General features: G+C 36.4%; 1 protein-coding gene across 1 annotated transcript in view; it reads left to right on the forward strand.

Annotated features, from left to right (window-relative positions):
- rasgrf1 (Ras protein specific guanine nucleotide releasing factor 1) overlaps positions 1-21,307 on the forward strand; it is a 54,986-nt gene that overhangs the window by 7,615 nt on the left and 26,064 nt on the right. The window contains exons 2-10 of the mRNA XM_048168569.1: positions 5,102-5,208; positions 8,181-8,328; positions 10,948-11,040; positions 12,226-12,479; positions 15,283-15,362; positions 15,506-15,699; positions 16,120-16,229; positions 18,440-18,558; positions 19,097-19,257. Of these exons, the coding sequence (XP_048024526.1) occupies positions 5,102-5,208; positions 8,181-8,328; positions 10,948-11,040; positions 12,226-12,479; positions 15,283-15,362; positions 15,506-15,699; positions 16,120-16,229; positions 18,440-18,558; positions 19,097-19,257 (1,266 nt within the window). The remainder of the gene's footprint in view (positions 1-5,101; positions 5,209-8,180; positions 8,329-10,947; positions 11,041-12,225; positions 12,480-15,282; positions 15,363-15,505; positions 15,700-16,119; positions 16,230-18,439; positions 18,559-19,096; positions 19,258-21,307) is intronic.

Below are 21,307 nucleotides of genomic sequence, written 5' to 3' on the forward strand. Positions count from 1 at the left end.
AAACTCCATTGTTTCCTCATTCTTATATAAATCTCTTTTGTTTAAAAGACCTCCGAAGAACAGGCGAATCTCAACATAACACCGACTGTTACGTAACAGTCGGGGTGTACGCCCCCAATATTTGCATATGCCAGCCCACGTTTCCAACATTATAAAAGGCATTAGACAAGGGCAGCCAGTATTAACGTCTGGATGTGCACAACCAAATCATCAGACTAGGTAAGTAAGCAAGAACAATAGCGAAAAATAGCAGATGGAGCAATAATAACTGACATGATCCATGATAACATGATATTTTTAGTGATATTTGTAAACTGTCTTTTTAAATGTTTCGTTAGCATGTTGCTAATGTACTGTTAAATGTGGTTAAAGTTACCATCGTTTCTTACTGTATTCACGGAAACTAGAGAGCCGTCGCTATTTTCATTTTTAAACACTTGCAGTCTGTATAATGCATAAACACAACTTCATTCTTTATAAATCTCTCCAACAGAGTAGTATTAGCCGTTAGCCACGGAGCATAGCATAGCATAGTTTATAATGATGCCCCAAAATAGGCAGTTAAAAAAATTAATACAAAAAAATCTATGGGGTATTTTGAGCTGAAACTTCACAGACACATTCAGGGAACACCTTAGACTTATATTACATCTTTTAAAAACATAATCTAGGGCACCTTTAAATATCCAATTTAGTTAAGTATTGTTTTCATCATGAAAACAGCAAACAAAGCTGGCATGGCATTGAAAAGCATGCAAGCAAACACACACACACACACACACACACACACACACACAATATAAGTATCCTGCATTAAAAGACTTAATGTGTTTGTTCTTACCACAATTTATCAGTGTTTTTAATAAGCATATAATTTATCCAAGACCTGATCAACTGGGCTGCACTGATGGAAAACAGTCTTGGAATTGGCACTAGGTACTTAATGTTTGTGAAGATGGGAGGTATGTTTAGGCCTGAACGCTGAAGAGCAAGTTTGGAAGTTTACAGATTTGTTTTTGGGTCAGAGCCATGAATGAGACTAGAGTGTTGTGTGGCTAAACAAAGATACTGTACTGAGCTTCATAGGATGTCTATTCTTTCATTAAAACTTAAAGATGCAGTGAGCAATTTCTGAGAAACGTCTTCTCGCTTAGGTCTCTCCAGCACTGGAAAGCTTTTCTTATATTAACGTGGGTCCTAAAGCTCTTGCCTGATCATAACCCTTGTTTTTCCAGTGATATTCCTCTGAGCTTTTCTCTTTTGTAATGTCTCTCAGCCATCTCTCTTTCTACAGTCTTTCTTCAAATCTCCCTCTTGCTCACTCTCTCTCCTCCCCTATCATGAGTGGACACGCCCCCTACTGCGGATTGGCTACAAATGTGTTGTGCTGCTCAGTCCAATCCCCTTTCAACAGTGTTCCTCAGAAATCACTTAGTGCATCTTTAAGATCCTATAGTACTTCTGATGATTGTTTCTGAGTGTTTTCAAGTGAACCACAGTCTTCATTCCCATTAATCACTGCAGGAAACTTGTGTGTCAATGTGATCAATCTCTAATTCACCCAAGATCAACCACAATTGACTCTTTTTTGCTAAACTCCACCCACCTTAGTTACTGTTGTTCGCTGAGTCAAGCTTTACAGACCGTCTCACAGGAATGAATTGGTGAACAGTGTAAAATTGGGCAAATTTTCCCTCTCTCTCACTCTCTCTTATTTTGATACTGTGCACTCTTGTCACCTACATTGTGGACTGAATACATCAATTTACCTTAGAGTAAATGTGTGCTTACTGATGTTATACATGTTCGTTTGTGAATGAGAAGTGACACAGAGTATAATCAACAGGATGTGCTCCTCAAGATTTATTTGAAAAAGGGGGAAAATACTTTGTATCACTATTATAAGTGCCCCAGAAACAACATTTTACTGTATGTTTGACCAATTTGTGTACAGTTCTGTTTAAAATCTATCCACTTCCATACATATCAACAAAATAAAGGATGGTTTTGTCTTATAAGGCAAACAGTAGATAAAATAGGATTGGACAGTGATGTTGTTAATTTTGTATTCTATATGATCCCTGAAATCCAATATAACGTATTTATATACAATACCTAAAATGGTTACTTCTACTTTTGGAGTTACATTGAAGTCATTTCAGATCTTGGATGTCTGATTTCTCTTTTTAAATAATGTATAGACTCACTTTTTATTCACATTTCATGCATGGATTGTGAGAAATTGATTTATTGAAATATTGACATATGGTCGAATGTGTGTAAACAGAGAGAAAAAAAAAGGTTCGAGTTGCCCATTCAAGTATTTTTCTTGAATAATACGTTTTTTTTTCTGTACTGTTTTCCAAATATATTATACAGGGATTTGTGCATTTGGACCTTTCTGCAGAAATTTCTGCTTCCAGTGGGTCTCCACTGCATGAGTCAAATGACTGTGATGTAATTTAGCAGCGCTAAGGCGTCTTGAAGGTCTGCCGTGCAGCAGAAATGGAGGTTGTTGGGGATTCAGCGCTAAGGCCTGGCTTTCTGAAATGAGGAGAGACGGGTAGCACATACAGAGCCATAGCCACTAGCGCACAGAGTTGCTAGGTAACAGGTAGCATACAGTTATGTAATGCGCCATGCTCCCAGTTTACATGTTTTATGGTATCCCTCTGGAGAGCTGGAGCTATCTCAGGCACAGGGATGTTTCCCTCAGCACATCCGCTCAGACCCAGCAGATCCTGTGTTGACTCTTCATGCACTCTCACTCATCAGTCTGAAAGATCAGGGAGGTATAACCACACAGTAGTTGGTTCCTTGTTTATGGTGTCCTTGGTGAAATTATGCACGGCGTATACTATGTCATATTTGCATATGCAAAGGAGTTTGTGTTTGTATTTATGTTGTGCCATCCTGAGATGCTGGAAGATTCATTGAAATGCCACATTCAAAGCTGTCAAAAATGTATTTGCTGCAGAAAGACTTGCTATTTGTATATGGTTTGTATTCATTTTTGCCAATTGTCAAAATGCAGTTCAAACACTGGACTCTATTAAGGGATAATGTACAATTAGCCATCATTATTGCAAAATTACCCGAAACTGGGAAAGGACCCTGACACAAAACAGGTGGTCTTGTATCACAAGCTTGGGAGGTCAGAACAGATTTTAGCCCAGTGTGGCATTATGGACAAGGTGAGATTGTGCAAATAGGATATAAAATATGTAAAAAATTTAATAAGTAAATAATAATATAAGATACCACATATAGGCAACTGCACCATTAAAACACTGGCGAAATTTAGGGAGAGTGATGATAATAAAAGAAGACAATTAGATTTCAAAATATATCATCATCACTGAATTTGACAAATAGTTAAAGGGTTAGTTCACCCAAAAATGAAAATGATGTCATTAATGACTCACCCTCATGTCGTTCCAAACCCGTAAGACCTCCATTCATCTTCGGAACACAGTTTAAGATATTTTAGATTTAGTCCGAGAGCTTTCTGTCCCTCCATTGAAAATGTATGTACGGTATACTGTCCATGTCCAGAAAGGTAATAAAAACATCATCAAAGTAGTCCATGTGACATCAGTGGGTTAGTTAGAAGTTTCTGAAGCATCTAAAATACATTTTGGTCCAAAAATAACAAAACCTACGACTTTATTCAGCATTGTATTCTCTTCCGGAATCCTTTCCATTGAATTGATTCCATTGAATTGATTCCATTTAATCCTTTCATCTGTCGGCGTTGGTAATGCACTTTTACGTCGTTGTTTTTGTCGATTAGGACATCCACGACATGCTCACTTACACACCATTTAAAAAAATATAGCAATACCAAAATACAAACAATGTAGAATAGCTTTAGAATTGCTAATATTGTAGAATTGCTGTCATTGGATGAGTCATACACCTCTCGGATTTCAAAATATCTTCATTTGTGTTCCAAAGATGAACTAAGGTCTCATGGATGTGGAACAACATGAGGGTGAGTAATTAATGACATCATTTTCATTTTTGGGTCAACTAACCTCTAAGAAGCCCCCAAAAAGTTTCAAATCCAAATATATTTGCAGAGATATTCAAAATTAGGAAATAGTGATAATAATAATAATAAATAGAAAATAATTTTTTTACCTTAAAAAAGAGCCGTTGTTTGAGGAAAGTAGCAATAAAAATAAAGAACAATTAGATTGGCAAGTTTCGTCGTTGTCACTAATTTTGGATGAATAACTGAGGAAAAGACTTTCAAATATTCAAATGAGGCATTTAAAAACAAACAAAAAAACCCTGGGCATCTTTACATTGAAGACCTAAGTTAACGAAAATGACAATAAAAAAAATAACTAAAAACAACAAATAAAATTAAAATTGTATCATTGTTATTGATTTTTAACAGTTTATTGTAAAGAAGCCTCCAAGAAGCTTCAAATTTATATTTCCAGAGATACTATATCTGAGTCTTTCCACATACAGAGTGGAGGAAAGTTCTGACAACCAAATCATGAATAGTGGCTTCGAATTTTTCTTCCACACCCAGAGGATAGATTTTTTGTCAATCATCATACCATAGTGGATCGACATCTTTTGTTGATCGTGGAACAACATTCCAATCAACCAATCAGATTTGAGGGACAAGTTTACAGTTTATATCAAGTTTAGGCTTACAATCAGGGTTAGGTGCTTCTACATCAGTGTTATTCATCTATCATTTCCCTCTGGATTTAGGGATAAGTTATGGGTAGGGTTAGGTTTAGGGGTAGGGATAGGACTACATTTTCAGACAGGAATGTTGTTCCAGGATCAGCAAAGGAACTCATCTAACTCTGCAAAATCAGGACGTGCCCAAAACATAGTCCAACCCTATCCTTAACCCTAACCATAAGTTATCCCTAAAATCAGAGGGAAATGATAGGTGAATATGAGAACCCTCTTTGTAAGCCTAAACTTGGCATTAACTGTAAACCCTGTTCTCTCAAATCTGATTGGTTGATTGGAATGTTAGTTCCAGGATCAACAAGGATGTTCTACTTGGTGAAATCATCAACACCAGTTTTTATAGTTAACAAGCATTTCTGTTCTGTCTGTATTACAGTATTATTTCACAGTCAGCTTCAACCATGAGAATCAGAAGGCCCTGGAGCTTCGTACAGAAGACGTTAAGGACTGCGATGAATGGGTGGCAGCAATATCACATGCCAGGTAAGTGATATTTCAAGATCATATATACAGTAGCCTACTGTTTTCGACTATGTTTGTTATGCATGTGCTGTGTATTTTTCAGAAATTTAGTGAACGTGTATTTACAGTTCTTGTAAAATCACTCCTTATTCCTTGGATATTTCCTGCTTTGTTGAGATGTGCTTAGGGATAAGTTGAGTCAGACAAGAACTTGCCTACAGAGAGGAAAAGAGTGCATTCTCATAATGGCAGAATTCTCTGCTTTTGTTTATGCTTCCTATACTGTTCCATTCACACAGCTGAAATGTGAAGGGGGAAATGAATACAGAGGAGGATTTTTTGCAAAGTGGACAGATTCCATGTCTCATTATCTATAATTAGCCTGAAGCTTGTTTAAGCAGTCTTGGATGTTGCAGAGGTTCTGCTGGGAATACTGTTTATTTTTAGTAATGAACTATGAGTTTGAATTCTCTGTTGGGAACTAACAAACAAAGCACAACATGTTGTGTCTTTAATAACAAAGAGCCATTGTGCAGTCAAGGATTTTTGTGCATTTTGATATGTTTTCAGTTTGTTTATGTTCGTGTGAGAGTTAAGGCATAAGGGTTAACCTTGTTAAGAGAAATAATGTATATTTATATACGATATACAGCATAACAGTGTTTTAATATATACAGTGTTTTAAAAATATGTATTTAATTGTTTTATATGGTGGAAGACTTGAAACTACACTCTAAAAATGCTGGGTTAAAAACAACCTAAGTTGGGTTGAAAATGGACAAACCCAGCGATTGTGTTGTTTTAACCCAGTGGTTGAGTTAAATGTTTGCCCAACCTTTTGGGTAGTCTTATTTAATTCAACTATTATTTAATGAACATAAAATATGTTGGAAATTAACATTTATTAATAAGTTTAATAAATAATGATTAAACAAAAAATATTTATTAAATTGCTTATTAATAAATGTTCACCTTTTGATTATTATTGTTGCCTCTAGTATGTCTCTGATTTTTAATTTCCAACTTATTTTAGGTTCATTTTAAGCCAGCCATATAGTCATTTTTAAACAATAGTTGAGTTAAATAAAACTGCCCAGCAGGTTAGGCAAACATTTAACCCAACCACTAAGTTGAAACAACCCAAATGCTGGATTTGTCCTTTTTCAACCCAACTTGTTTTTAACCCAGCATTTTTGTAGAGTGTAATCAGAATAATGATATCCGAAATAATCAGATCAGAAAATGGTTTGGGCTTGTTGGTTTCTAGTTCATCTAGATGCATGAACTGACTTGGTTGGAGGTATTTTGCTATATATTATGCAGTTCTATACTAGAAACCTAGTAGAAACATGTATTATTCATGCCAGGCCAGTAGTTGGCGATGTCACTTTGTAAAGAAACACTACACACCTATAGACTGAACACGTAATACCCATGCGCACGACGTCACCGTTTTCATAAAATCGCGTTTTTGTAGTTTACACAGAGACGATAACGGTATCGTTTTCAAAAACTTGCACTTTGAATCTCGTTTTCAAAAGTTTGCATTTTCAGGCCTCCAAAATGCTGTTAATCGTGTAAATGAACGGCCAAAACACATAAAAAGTTTTCTGGTTTTAGTTGAAAATGGTGTCATTTGTGTCATTGTTGAAAAAGGCACTGAGTTTAAGGGGAAAGTATAGCAATAGAATGAACGTATTTACAAGATAAGGGCACATAAACGCCAACAGTGGGAAACAACATTTCCCATCATTCTCATCTAATGCAGATTGTTTTCTCTTCATTTTGATGCACCATCACTAAAACGCACCCTGCCTATGTGAAAAACAGAAAAAGAAATATGAAATTACCAAACACATCCATATTATTAGTGACTTTTGTCATTTCTTTCACTAATTTGTTACAATTTCCAACTTCTACTACACTACTCAGTAAGATTTTTTCAAAGAAAAAAAATACTTCTATTAAGCATTAAATTGATCAAAAGTGACAGCAAAAACATTTGCAAAAGATTTGTTGTAATTCTGTCCTTTTGAACCTATTCATCAAAGAATCCTGAAAAAATGAATTGTTTCCACAAAAAAATAGTGAAAAAACTGATAATAATAAGAAATGTTGCTTGAGCACCAAATTAGCATATTAGAATGATTTCTGAAGAATCATGTGATACAAAACATTCAGCTTGGCCGTCTCAGGAATAAATTACAGTTTAAAATATATTAAAATAGAAAACAGTTGTTTAAAATGTATCAGTGTCTATATTTCTCAATATTTTTAATCAAATAAATGCAGCTATTGGTGAGCAAAAGAGACTTTCAAAAACATTTAAAACATGTACAGAACCCAAACTTTTGGACGGTACTGTACGTTTGGCCTGTTTGGTTCATGCATTGGATTACTTCATCAATGAAGTAACAAAAGACTAATTAATGTTTGCAAACCCCATCAGCTTCACACAGAAGTTTTACAGATATCCAATAACACACACCCAGAAGACTCTCTTTCATAATCAGCAGGTGTAGTTTATTTTTAAGAAGTGGTTCTGTAGAGCGGGTCTTGCGTTTGCAGTGAGGGCGGCTGCTGCTCCGTTCTGGTCTCAGTCTGTACTGAAGGACTATTTTGGCTGTTTATCTCTGGATGCCCTGCAGCAGTTCTAAATCTGTGTGCATAAACATGAAGGCGTCTGGATTTGCTTGCTGTTTTGAGATAAGCGCTGCTCCAACAATTCTGTTTAATTGTTGAATTTGAGCATTCACAGTTTGCTCTGATAAAGTGTGTGCTTATGGGGTAACGTGTTAACACTGTGTCTCTGCTAATGAGCTTTATTTCTAGTATAACGTGATGTTCCTCATTGTGTGGAGTGTGTGTGCACTCATGTTTGTATTTGTGTCCTGAATGCCTTTGTGGATGGTGTATGTGTATGTGTGCGTTTGTATTCATATGTGTGTGTGTGTGTGTGTGTGTGTGTGTGTGTGTGTGTGTTCTGTGTGCAGCTACAGAAACCTGGCCACCGAGCATGAAACGCTCATGCAGAAGTACCTCCATCTACTCCAAATCGTGGAGACCGAGAAAACAGTTGCTAAGCAACTTCGACAACAGATAGAAGATGGGGAGATTGAGATTGAACGTCTAAAATCAGAGGTAAAATTTGTAATTCAAAGTGCTGTAGGGATTGTTTATCTATAGTGAACATGCCAAAATCCAGGCAAATATATCAGCAATTTTATTGCATACTGTATCAAGATGATTCTGCCTCTCGGAACTGAAAAAAGTTGGGGGAAAGTGTAAAATATGTGCAAAACTACATATTTTCAAAGTCAACTAGTAGATTCATTTCCTGAACTGCTAGTTAACTAGTTTATACCTGTATAAATAGTGTGGTTTCAGTTTCACCTGACTCTGATTGAACATGTTTCAAAGGGGACGTTTACATAAGGTGTGTTTGCACAACCAAATGCAGGGGTTGTTGCCAGCGTTATCATCATTACTGGAAATTAAAATAAAAATAAAAAATAAAAATAGTTTTTGATGGAGAATAAATTGTAAAGGTTTACCATGCACTGGTAAAAAAATATCCTGTTAAGTTTATGGTAAAAATAAATAAATAAAAAATCAATAAAAAAAAGCAGCATCTGTTGGTTGCCAGAAATGGCTGCCTGTATATTTTACAGCTTCATCAAGTGATTTAAAATGAATATAACAGTCTACCAAAACAACCAACACTACCTAAATCTGTTTTTTACCCTAAAGTTTACTGATAACCACCATAATAATACAGGTGGCACAATATAAAACCACATGATGAATCAGAGTTTATTGTTAATGGCCTTTACATAAGACACAAACATACACATATGCCATCAGGGTAACACACATGACATTAAAATAATGTACTAATAATGTAAAACATCATAAAAATGTACTAATGTACAATACTGGTAAAAATAATAAGGGGAAAAAACTATTTAAAGAAAATATAATCTAAATTGTACTTCCAAAACCCATCAATTCTATTTTTAACATATTTTTTCTGTAAAATTACATATAATGCAATGTTAATTAATTAATCAGGTTTTTACTGTAGCATTTTTACAGTCTTTTTCTGTAAAAAATTACAAACATTTTTAAAGTGTGGGGTGGCCGTTTGTAATGCCTGATCAAACAGAAACATATAACACATATAAAAATGTATGATTGAAGATTATTGCTAATAAGCTAAGCTTATTAAACAGGTTAGTCGACTAACAGTGCTCAAAGCTCATACCTCGAGCAGTTAGTATGCAGAACAAAAATTTGCTAAAAATTATGACTAGTCAAGTTGATTAGTGTGACAGAGTAGTTTATATCAGGTGCCGTAACCACCATAGGCATTGAGGGGGACAAGTTCCCCACTGATAATTGGAAATGGCAAAATTGTCCCCCCCAATATTTGATATTTCTTAATGCTACTCTCCATTACAAACAGCTCTGTTTGTTGTTAGGATGACAGAAAGTTTAAAAAGTTACATTTTAGGCTGGTCTGGCTCAGTGGTCTAACAGCACTCGTCAATGTCAACATGATGGCCAATCAGAGCAAAGAAGGCGGGGCTTACTATTCACTGAAGACGAGTGAAAGAGTGTGTGCATGATAAGATATAGTAGCAAAATATTTAATATATGACAACTGTTTTACGATGGATATGTTTAACGACCCACAGTAACATACAGTGATGCAAACTACTCAACTTTTTATGGAATTTTTCCATTTTGATTTGAAAATATGCTATCATTTAAATGGTCATTCATAACTGAATGTGACGAGACCTTTTTTCTTTTCTTTTTTTTTTACATTTTTGACATATTAGACATACAAACAAGAGTGAATGTATGCATATTTTTAAATAAAATATTATTTGCAAAGTTTAAGTGGACCACTCCACCACTATAATTAGAACTAGAACCTTTTTTACTGTTCTTATTTATTCTTTATTCCCTTAAATCCCTTTTAATCCTTTAATTATTTAATTTTTTTTAAATAAAAACCAACCTTATACATATATATATATATATATATATATATATATATATAAAAAAAAGAAAAAACTAGTCTGTCACACTAATCAACTAGTCAGTTGTAGGATGACTAGTCTATCCTCGTGACCTATATTACATGCTCATTGCTTTTCTGAAAAGGAAAATGTTAGAGAGAATGAAAAGTGGTGTGAGAAGCATTTGGTTTTCAAGAGCTTTCTCCAGACTACTTTGCACTTCACTTTGCATCTCTGCTCATAAAAAACGGCTCTCCAGGAGAACTATGATCCCTGCTGTATTCTTCATCAGCCAGATCAAATAGTCATTTTACTTTAAAGTGCAAATGGAGCTGGCTGTATGAAATGGTGTGCTGAATATGCATGACCCCAGATGTATTGTGTGCGTCGCATCCTTGGTCTGCAGCATAATAAACTCTTTCAGCCCGCATCCAATAAATGGAGCACTCACCTTCAGACTGTGCTGGCCAGCTCCCACCTCTTTTGTGTCCCCAATGTATCCCTATTAAATTGCAGTGCCATGTAATAATTTGAAAGTTTGTGCAGCCTAATCATCGGAAATCACCCTGAGTGGCATCCGAGAGCTTTGATGGGGCGAGTATTTGTGCCACACTGTGCTGGCACTGATTTGGCCTGACTCAATCACTTTGTCAGCATGCTGGGAAACAGTGAGGGAAGGAACTTTTTTGCAAAGGAAGTGTTGACTGCCATTTTTATCGCTGTTTTGTTACAGATTGCAGCAATGCTCAAAGACAATGAGAAGATTCAGTCGAATCCCACCACTGCACCTAGTGATGATGATTCTGAGATCAAGAAAATCAAGAAAGTAAGACACATAATAATTCTGCCTACATATGTAGCATTCTAACCATCATAAGTGACTGATTTGAAACTGAGTTCGTTAAAATGCATTAATTCGAGGATTCATACAATGTTAAAGGATTATTTCACTTTCAGAATTAAATTTTCCTGATAATTTACTCATCCCCATGCCATCCAATATGTCTTTCTTTCTTCAGTTGAAAAGAAATTAAGGTTTTTGAGGAAAACATTCCAGGATTTTTCTCCATATAGTGGACTTCCCCGGGGTACAACGGGTTGAAGGTCCAAATTGCAGTTTCAGTACAGCTTCAAAGGGCTCTACATGATCCCAGACGAGGAATAAGGGTCTTATCTAGTGAAATGATCAGTCATTTTCTAAAAAAAAAAAAAATGTATATACTTTTTAACCACAAATGCTCGTCTTGCACTGCTCTGCGATGTGCCACGCATTATGTAATCACGCTAAAAATGTCTGAAAAAGTACTGATCCAGTGTTTAAAAAGCAACCCTGCATAGACTAGTCAAATGTCCTTTACAAAAAAAAGGTAAAACAACAATGTCTGAAGATTTTGAAGTTGGAGGAGAAAATGAGATGGAGTTTTTTGCTCTACCGCAGTACTTCCGCCACACGTAACCTTTTCAGTGTGATTACGTAATGCGTGGTACATCGCAGAGCAGTGCGAGATGAGCGTTTGTGGTTAAAAAGTATATACATTTTTATTTATTTTTTAGAAAATGACAGATTGTTCCGCTAGACAAGACCCTTATTCCTCGTCTGGGATCGTGTAGAGCTCTTTGAAGCTGCACTGAAACTTACATTTGGACCTTCAACCCGTTGTATCCCAGTGAAGTCCACTATATGGAGAAAAATCCTCGAATGTTTTTCTTTTCGACTGAAGAAAGATAGACATAAACATCGGGGGTGAGTAAATTATCAGGAAATTTTAATTCTGAAGTGAACTAATCCTTTAAATTGGCTAAAATTAGATATCTTAGCAGGCAGCTCTACCGTTTAAAACAAACTTCACATTCTAGGTTGTGGAGCAAATGTCTTATGTTTCTAGATTCGTTATTGGTTAATGATTGGCCCAGATATTTTTGATGGGTTGTCCATGTATACACAGTTCATATCTATCTACTGATTCTATTGACTGATTCTTATTTTATCTCTTCATTGCTGCTGCTCCAGGTGCAAAGCTTCCTGAGGGGCTGGATGTGTCGACGAAAGTGGAAGACCATCATTCAGGACTACATCCGTTCTCCACATGCAGAGAGCATGAGGAAGAGGAACCAGGTTGTATTTAGCATGCTGGAGGCAGAAGCCGAGTATGTCCAACAGCTCCACATCCTTGTTAACAACTTCTTGAGACCGCTTCGCATGGCTGCCAGTTCCAAGAAACCACCCATAACCCACGATGATGTCAGCAGCATATTCCTCAACAGGTAAACGCCAGTTTCAGCTAAAAATAATTTTCATGCTTAACATGATTTGCATGTCCAGAGGAAAGAAAATGAGATCTCTTTAATATCTGAACTGTTTCTCCTCAACAGCAATGAGATTAGATGTTGAGCAAATGGAGATGTTTTCTTAAGTCTCCTACTTTTTTTTGCCCCCATGAATCTTATTTGTATGTCCTATCTAGCATTTTAGAAGAAATCTCAGTAACGTCTCACAGTGAGCTCAGATTTACTAAATACCAAAGCCTAAAGTTTGAACTCAAATTCTCCTAAGATCAAATGATCTGAGTTATGGAATCCATATTGATTTTATAGATTTTTTTCTTTTTTTGTCAAAATTTTTTCATTTATGTTTATTTTTATTAACATAAATGAAACATCAGACTTAAAGGGTTATTTCACCCAAAAATGAAAATTCTGTCATTAATTATTCACCTTCATGTCGTTCCAAACCCGTAAGATTTTCGTTCGTTCGTTCGTTGGAACACAAATGGAGATTTGTGATTTGATGAAATCTGAGAGTAAATCTAATCCATATGAATTCAGCGGTTTAGTCCAAATTTTCTGAAGAGACTCAATCGATGATGAACAGTTTAAATTTAGCCTTTTATTCACCAGCAATGCTGGATTTTTCAGCAGGGTTCATTTTAAAATATATTCAAATATAAAACTTGTAATAATATTTTGCCATATTACTGATTTTACTGTGTTTTGATCAAATAAATGCAGTCTTGTGAGCATAATAAACTTCTTTTAAGAACATTTAACATTTTAATCATTTTACTGACCCAGCTGTGGCCAAAATATTGGCAGTGACATATAATTTGTGCCAGTTGTTGTGGTGTTGATTCACACTGTTTCTAGATTATTGTGTAGAGTGATCAGATGCATTTTAAATATTTGCAAAAAGCCTCATTGGCCAAAACTTTATCACAAAAACCCAGATTTCACTGTTTTTTGGCCCTGGCACAAAAAGACCAGCTAACATCCTCCTTTCACTAATCATATCATCAGCACATGGGAATGTGTGAACAAGTACTAGTCAGGTGAAGTCACTCTATCATTTTGATTGGATTATAAGAGCAGACTGGTTGCTATAAAATGAGGGAAGAAGTGCTTCCAATCAGTGTGTTCTTGTGTTAGCAATGGTTACCTCCAAAGAAAGATCATTGCTTTGCATCAAAATGGTGTCACATGCAAGGCAATAGCTGCAAAGAATGTTGCACCTGAAAGAACCATGTACCGGATCATCAAGGAGAGAGGTTCAACTGCAGTGAAGAAGGCTTCAGGACGTCCCAGAGTGTCCAGCAAGCTCCAGGACCATCTCCTCCTGAGGAGTCGCTACAGAATCGTGTCACCATCAGTGCAGAGCTGCTCAATATCGGCAGCAGGTGTGCGTGAGTGAATCTGCAAGACTTTTAGACAATGGCCTGGTGTCAAGAAGGGCAGCAAAGAAGCTACTTCTCCCCAAGAAAAACATCAGACTAATATTCTGCAGGAAATACAAGGATTGGAGAGCAGAAAACTGCTGCAAAGTTATTATCTCTGATGAAGCCCCTTTCTGACTGGTTGGGACATCTGGAATAATTTTTCTGGAGAAGAAAATGTGAACGCTACCATGAATCCTGTGTTGTGTCAACAGTGAAGCATCCTGAGACCATCCATGTGTCGCTGTAGCTCCTCAGCTCAAGCGGCTCGTGAACCGATCATCTCTTCCTAATAGTTAATTTATAGCATCAAATAAACATGAAAGAACATCAGAAAGATTGTTGTTTCAACTGCAGAAAGGTTCAAGTCCACCGACGTAATCTACTAAATCCCCTGACTGCTTTGTCGGACATAATGGCGGATTTGGCGTTATGATTGGTTAGATCGCCTGTCAATCAAACTCCCTGCGAAGGGTCAATTCTCCAAAAAACACTGCAATGAATAAAGAATGGTATCAAAACGTCCTGCAAGAGCAACTTCCCCCAATGACCCAGGAGCAATTTGATGATGATCCTTGCATTTTCCAGCATGATGGAGCACCTTGTCACAAGGCAAGAGTGATAATGTAGTTTCTCAGAGATCTTTACATTGAAATTTTGGATCCATGGCCAGGCAACACTAATCCCATAGAGAATCTGTGTCGGTCCTCATAAGGCGAGCGGAGAACATTAAATGATATTGTAATCAACTTCGAGCACTAATAAGGAAAGAATGGATCACCATCCGTTAGGATTTGACCCAGAAGCTGATATCCAGCATGCCAGATCAAATAGCAGAGTTTATGACGAAGAATGGTCAACACTGTAAATATTGACTATTTGCATATACTAAATGTTTTTGTCAGTAAAAGCCTTTAAAACTTATGAAAAGCTTATATTTTTCCAGTATACCAATGGTGCCCAAACTCGGTCCTAGAGGGACACTGTCCTGCAGAGTTTAGCTCCAACTTGTCTCAAGACACCTGCCTGGAAGTTCCTATGCCTAGTAAGACCTTGATTAGCTGGTTCAGGTGTGTTTAACTGGGGTTGGAGCTAAATTTTGCAGGACAGTGGCCCTCCAGGAGCAGGATTGGACACCCCTGCAGTTCAACATATAAACGTGAAAATTCTGAAGCAGCAAACATTGCGAAACAAAAAATGTATGTCTCTGCCAATACTTTTGGCCACGGCTGTATACTGTATGTCTGAAGTTGATATTTAAACAAAACAAATGAAAACTCAAATAAGTCTTCTAAACTATGAAAAAAAATTGAACAATGAAATGCTTACATATTGTTTACGTGTCCTGTTTATTTCTGCAGTGAAACCATAATGTTTCTGCATCAGATATTCTACCAAGGGTTGAAAGCTCGAATAGCAAGCTGGCCAACATTAGTCTTGGGTGAGTGCACTGCCAGAGTGGTTGGCAACCAACAGCAAAGAACATTTTGTAGACTCCACAATTTGCAAGCTAGCTTTTCTAAAAGGTGCCAAATATATGAGACCCCGTTCACACTGACTTTGATCTTCCTTCCTGTCCTTCAGCCGACCTATTTGACATCCTGTTGCCCATGCTCAACATCTACCAGGAGTTTGTGCGTAATCACCAGTACAGTTTGCAGATCTTGGCCCACTGCAAGCAGAACAGAGACTTCGACAAGCTGCTTAAACAGTATGAAGCCAAGCCTGACTGTGAAGAACGCACGCTAGAGACGTTCCTCACCTACCCCATGTTCCAGGTGACCATTACGCTTCCATTCACGCTCTCATTTGTTCTAGTTATCATGCTATGAATCAGAAGCTCTGCATAGAAGCACATGGCAGGTGCTTTTTTTATTCCCTTAAAGTAGGGTTCTGTAGTGGATTTTGGTCCATAATGGCTTTTTTCTTGTACGGTAAGCAGATTTCATGTGGTCTAGTCCAGCAAGGTCAACTTTGGGCTTTGCAGCGTTGGTAATAAATGTGCTGATGAGTGTTAGCGGTCACCTCTAAGCCTCCTCTGCAAGAATACAGTGCGCACAGTTATCAAAGTTTTGTTTGGATTTCCATGCATGCACATGACTAAGTGTGGATATGAGTGTATTTGCAGCAGAAGGCGGTAAAAAAATAGAAAACTACCCTCCTGTCTGACATTATGACTTGTGCTTCTTGTCTGGCAGATTCCTCGTTACATACTGACCCTCCATGAGCTGTTAGCGCATACACCGCATGAGCATGTGGAGAGAAACAGCTTGGATTACGCCAAGTCAAAGCTGGAGGAGCTTTCCAGGTACATCAAAATGTGCCTCCAGCACACCCATCCATGACCATGTGTCAGCACCTCTACATCATTTCTCACTACTCGCAGGTCTTCAAATTAACTTCTGTATCTTAAGGTGAAGAGTGTAATTTTTGCACCACTATTGGCACCGACTGGAACTGCAGTCAGATTGTTTGTGTGGCCCGACTGGACTGAATATAATACCAAGGCGCCAGTTTGAAGCAGGACTACTAGTGTTTGATACTCTGAAAAGGTTTTCACAATTACTGTATATTTGGTGCTGCAGAAATTGCATTCTTCACTTTTAAGAATATGAATCATGAGAAATATGAATTTTTATTTCTATTTTATTTTCAGTTTGCGTTAGATTTCATTCTGTCACTGTTATAGCTTTAGTTTTTGCTGTTTTATACTTTCAATTTATTAAGTGTTTCAATAGTTTTAGAATTTTTTTATGCCAAACTTTGTGTCTTAAATGAAAATGAATAAATGTAAATAATAGGAGTATAACGGTACACAAACAAGATGGTTCGGTACGTACCTCGGTTTTGATGTCACGGTTCGGTACAGGTTCGGTACAGCAGGGGGGAGAAAACTAAACATAAAATTGTTTCTTTTTTCTTATTTTTTATTAAACAGTGGATAAAAAAAAAATATCTCAGCTAATGCTGTAAACTTTAGGGAGCCTTTTCTTGCACATTACTATAATAATAAAGTTTATAATTAACAACAGAGACCAAACTATTAAATTAACTGGCTATTTATTTTAGATATAATAATATAAATAAAATACTTTGAGTATTTAAATTTAAATACTCAAATAAAATAAAAAAAAAACATGTAAATTGCACATAAGGCAGGTTTTACATCTAATTATAATTTTTTGTTCAATTATTTTTGAAATATGATCATTTACACAGTTACTGTCATAACTTGTTTTCATGACAAATTTATTAAAACATAAAATAATTAAGACATTAACAGGTAAAGTATATATATATATAAGCTAATATTAGGGCTGGGACGATACATCGGTTCTCGATCGATACAATGAATCTGGATCAATCCTGATATTTTCTCTCTCAAATCGATTCTGAGCTTAGTTTTAACAGCAGATGGCGCTCTAGGCTAATTTTTAACTGCACACTCTCAAACGCTCATGAAGAAGACTGCTGGACAGCGCTTGTGCGTTTGGCTGAGTCATGTGAGTGGTTAAATATACTTTTTATGATGCGAGATTTGTAATTCGCTTCACCCTTTTCGAACTTTATGAATGATTATTTTAGGTTCAAGTGGTGTGTGTAAAGGAACTGGAAGTTTACGAGTGTCACGTATAGTAGTGCCATCTGCTATTTAAAAACTAACTTGAACTAACTAACATGAACTAACATGCTGTGGACACTAAATGACTTGCCTGAGGTAAATGTAATGCTACGTGAGATTATATTCTCAAGCTGATTTATTGATGTTTTTCCACGGTTTAAACACTGGTTGAGAGATCGTAAACTTATCTACGCATAGATCTTCTCTTCTTCTTCTTCTCTTCCCATTCCTGTTGTGGCGGTTAGCAAACAGCGTTGCATTACCGCGTGCGCCCCCTACTGTATGGGAGTGTGGATCGCCTGTGACTGACTGCATTCAACTTCTGTATGCACCGTACCGTGGCGTCCATACCGTGTCTGTTCGGAACGAATACATGTACCGTTACAACCCTAGTAAAGCAAGGTTTTATTAAATTTGCCATCTAGTGTTATTGCTAGTATTATCTTGTGCCTTTTCACATATAATGAGGACGGGTCTAAAATTAATTTGTGGCCATTTTTATTTGATTTTAGTTAGTCATGCAGTGTTTAAAATATTATATGTTTTAAAATATTTGTTAAAATATGTAATATACAAATTAATAAAATTCATATATTGTCATTTTTATTTTATTTTAGTTTTGGAGTCATGAAAATAGTGTAAAATGTATTAGTATAATATAAGTAAAGGATAATCCACAGCTAGGTGTGCATTACACTATTTTAATGCACGACATGGAGGCAAAACTGTTCTTTGCCTCCTCATAACTTCAAAACTAACTTTTTTTTTTTTACATTGTGTTTTTTGGTTTCTGTTAACAATAATAACACTGTTTAAAAAAAACAATTACAATATCTGTATGTGACAAATAAAAATAAGTGGTCAAGTTTTATAGCTATGAATGCATACCTCCACAGAATCATGCACGATGAGGTGAGCGAGACGGAGAACATTAGGAAGAACCTCGCTATCGAGCGTATGATCGTGGAGGGCTGTGAGATTCTCCTAGACACCAGCCAGACCTTTGTCAGACAAGGTGAACTCCCAACACACACACACACACACACATAAATCGCGCTCTGCAGAAAGGGGCCACAGATCCCTGATAAGAAGACGGATGGATTCTCCTTTCCTTCTGTTCTTTTCTGCAAACTGTCACTCTTGTCACCTCTTATTGTCAAGCCCCCCACCTCCCTCTTCTCCCTTCCCACTCCAAGGCTTTTCTAGGCTGCCCTCTTTTCGCTGCCAGCACAAAGCGAAGCGTTAACTCAAAGGATTGGGTGCCCTAAACCTGCTAGTCTGCGTAGAGCACAGTGTGTTCAAAGACCAGACCAACTCTTTCATTTCCAAGTGTAATCACTCTTTTACCAGTCAAACCTGGCGTTGAGCCCGAGATCGGAAATGTCACTGATACGCTGCAGGATACGAAGACACGAGGAAACCGATAAGAATCCGACAAGAGCATATGTCAATCCAGTATTTCCCCTTGTGCTGGCAAAGTATTTGTCTGCTCTTCATTTTCCTGCCTTACCTGCAGTGCTAACGTATCCTGCCCCGACATGCGTGTTTTTCAGGATCTCTGATACAAGTGCCCATGAGTGAGAAGGGCAAGATCACCCGTGGCCGACTGGGCTCTCTGTCTCTAAAGAAGGAGGGAGAGAGGCAGTGTTTCCTCTTCTCCAAACATCTGATCATCTGCACTAGAGGCTCTGGAGGAAAACTACACCTCACCAAGGTGAAGCCACATTCTCAAAAGGGCTTTTCACACTTGAAATAGTAAACACTAGGTAACAGAATCCTGGGTTATCTTGCTTCAAATGCTAAAATATACTGTTTATACAACACACAGTGTTTCCGTGACTGTATAAAGCATGTGAATATGAGGCATACGATTGTCTCTCCATTGTTAAGCATCTGGCCATAACCATCTAAAAGCATCATTTCACTCTGTACAAGTTTGACAAAAGCAGTGCTAACCCTGTTTCATAACCCCAGGTAAAAAGTGGTTCTAACCCTGTTTCAGAATTACAAGAGTGAAACATTCCTCTACTCTGGGTTAAAAGCGGTGTTTTGAATGACGATAACCTGGGATTAAAGGATTAGTTCACTTCAGAATTAAAATTTCCTGATGTCCATATAGTACAACGGGTTGAAGGTCCAAATTGTAGTTTCAGTGCAGCTTCAAAGGGCTCTACATGATCCCATCCAAGGAATAAGGGTCTGGTCTAGCGAAACAATCGGTCATTTTCTAAAAAAAAAAAACTAATCACAAATGCTTATCTTGCACTGCTCTGTGATGTGCCACGCATTACGTAATCATGTTGGAAAGGTCATGCATGACATAGACGGAAGTACCGATCCAGTGTCTACAAAGCGAACGTGCAAAAAATAAGTCAAACACCCTTTACATAAAAAGGTAAAACAACGATGTTGGATGATTTTGAGTAAATTACCAGGAAATATTAATTCTGAAGTGAACTAATCCTTTAAGCGCAATGTGAAAGGCCTTAAAGAAGTACAAATTAGGCTGAGATGGTATGAAGATATACAGTACAGTCCAAAAGTTTGGAACCACTAAGATTTTTAATGTTTTTAAAAGAAGTTTCGTCTGCTCACCAAGGCTACATTTATTTAATTAAAAATACAGTAAAAAACAGTAATATTGTGAAATATTATTACAATTTAAAATAACTGTGTACTATTTAAATATATTTGACAAAGTAATTTATTCCTGTGATGCAAAGCTGAATTTTCAGCATCGTTACTCCAGTCTTCAGTGTCACATGATCCTTCAGAAATCATTCTAATATGCTGATCTGCTGCTCAAGAAACATTTATGATTATTTTCAATGTTGAAAACAGTTGTGTACTTTTTTTTTCAGGATTCCTTGATGAATAGAAAGTTCAAAAGAACAGCATTTATCTGAAATACAAAGCTTCTGTAGCATTATACACTACCGTTCAAAAGTTTGGGGTCAGTAAGAATTTTTATTTTTATTTTTTTTAAAGAAATTAAAGAAATGAATACTTTTATTCAGCAAGGATGCATTAAATCAATCAAAAGTGGCAGTAAAGACATTTATAATGTTACAAAAGATTAGATTTCAGATAAACACTGTTCTTTTGAACTTTCTATTCATCAAATAATCCTGAAAAAAATATTGTACACAAATATTTTGTACAATTGTACACATTAAATGTTTCCTGAGCAGCAGATCAGCATATTAGAATGATTTCTGAAGGATCATGTGACACTGAAGACTGGAGTAATGATCCTGAAAATTCAGCTTTGCCATCACAGGAATAAATTACTTTGTGAAATATATTCAAATAGAAAACAGTTATTTTAAATTGTAATAATATTTCGCAATATTACTGTTTTTTACTGTATTTTTAATTAAATAAATGTAGCCTTGGTGAGCAGACGAAACTTCTTTTAAAAACATTAAAAATCTTAGTGGTTCCAAACTTTTGGACTGTACTGTATATGGTAAGACAGATTTGAAATTGTTTTGAAACAGATTTATCATGTTTCCATTCTTCTTCTTCTTTTTTTTTTTTGAAAAAAATTGCTTTTGTAGATTTGTTAGATTGTCAGTTCACATAATATAATATAATAACAAATTATTATTGTATCGTTATTATTATTATTATTATTAAAATACTGTTTTTAATGAATTACCAGCAAAATATCACCTTTTAAAATGTAACCTTTTTTAATATTTTTCTTTATTTTATCTATACACCATGTAGTGCAGTACTTTATGGTATCACATTAAAATTTC

The sequence above is a fragment of the Megalobrama amblycephala genome, linkage group LG19 (assembly GCF_018812025.1).
Source record: "Megalobrama amblycephala isolate DHTTF-2021 linkage group LG19, ASM1881202v1, whole genome shotgun sequence".
Taxonomy (NCBI): Eukaryota; Metazoa; Chordata; class Actinopteri; order Cypriniformes; family Xenocyprididae; genus Megalobrama; species Megalobrama amblycephala.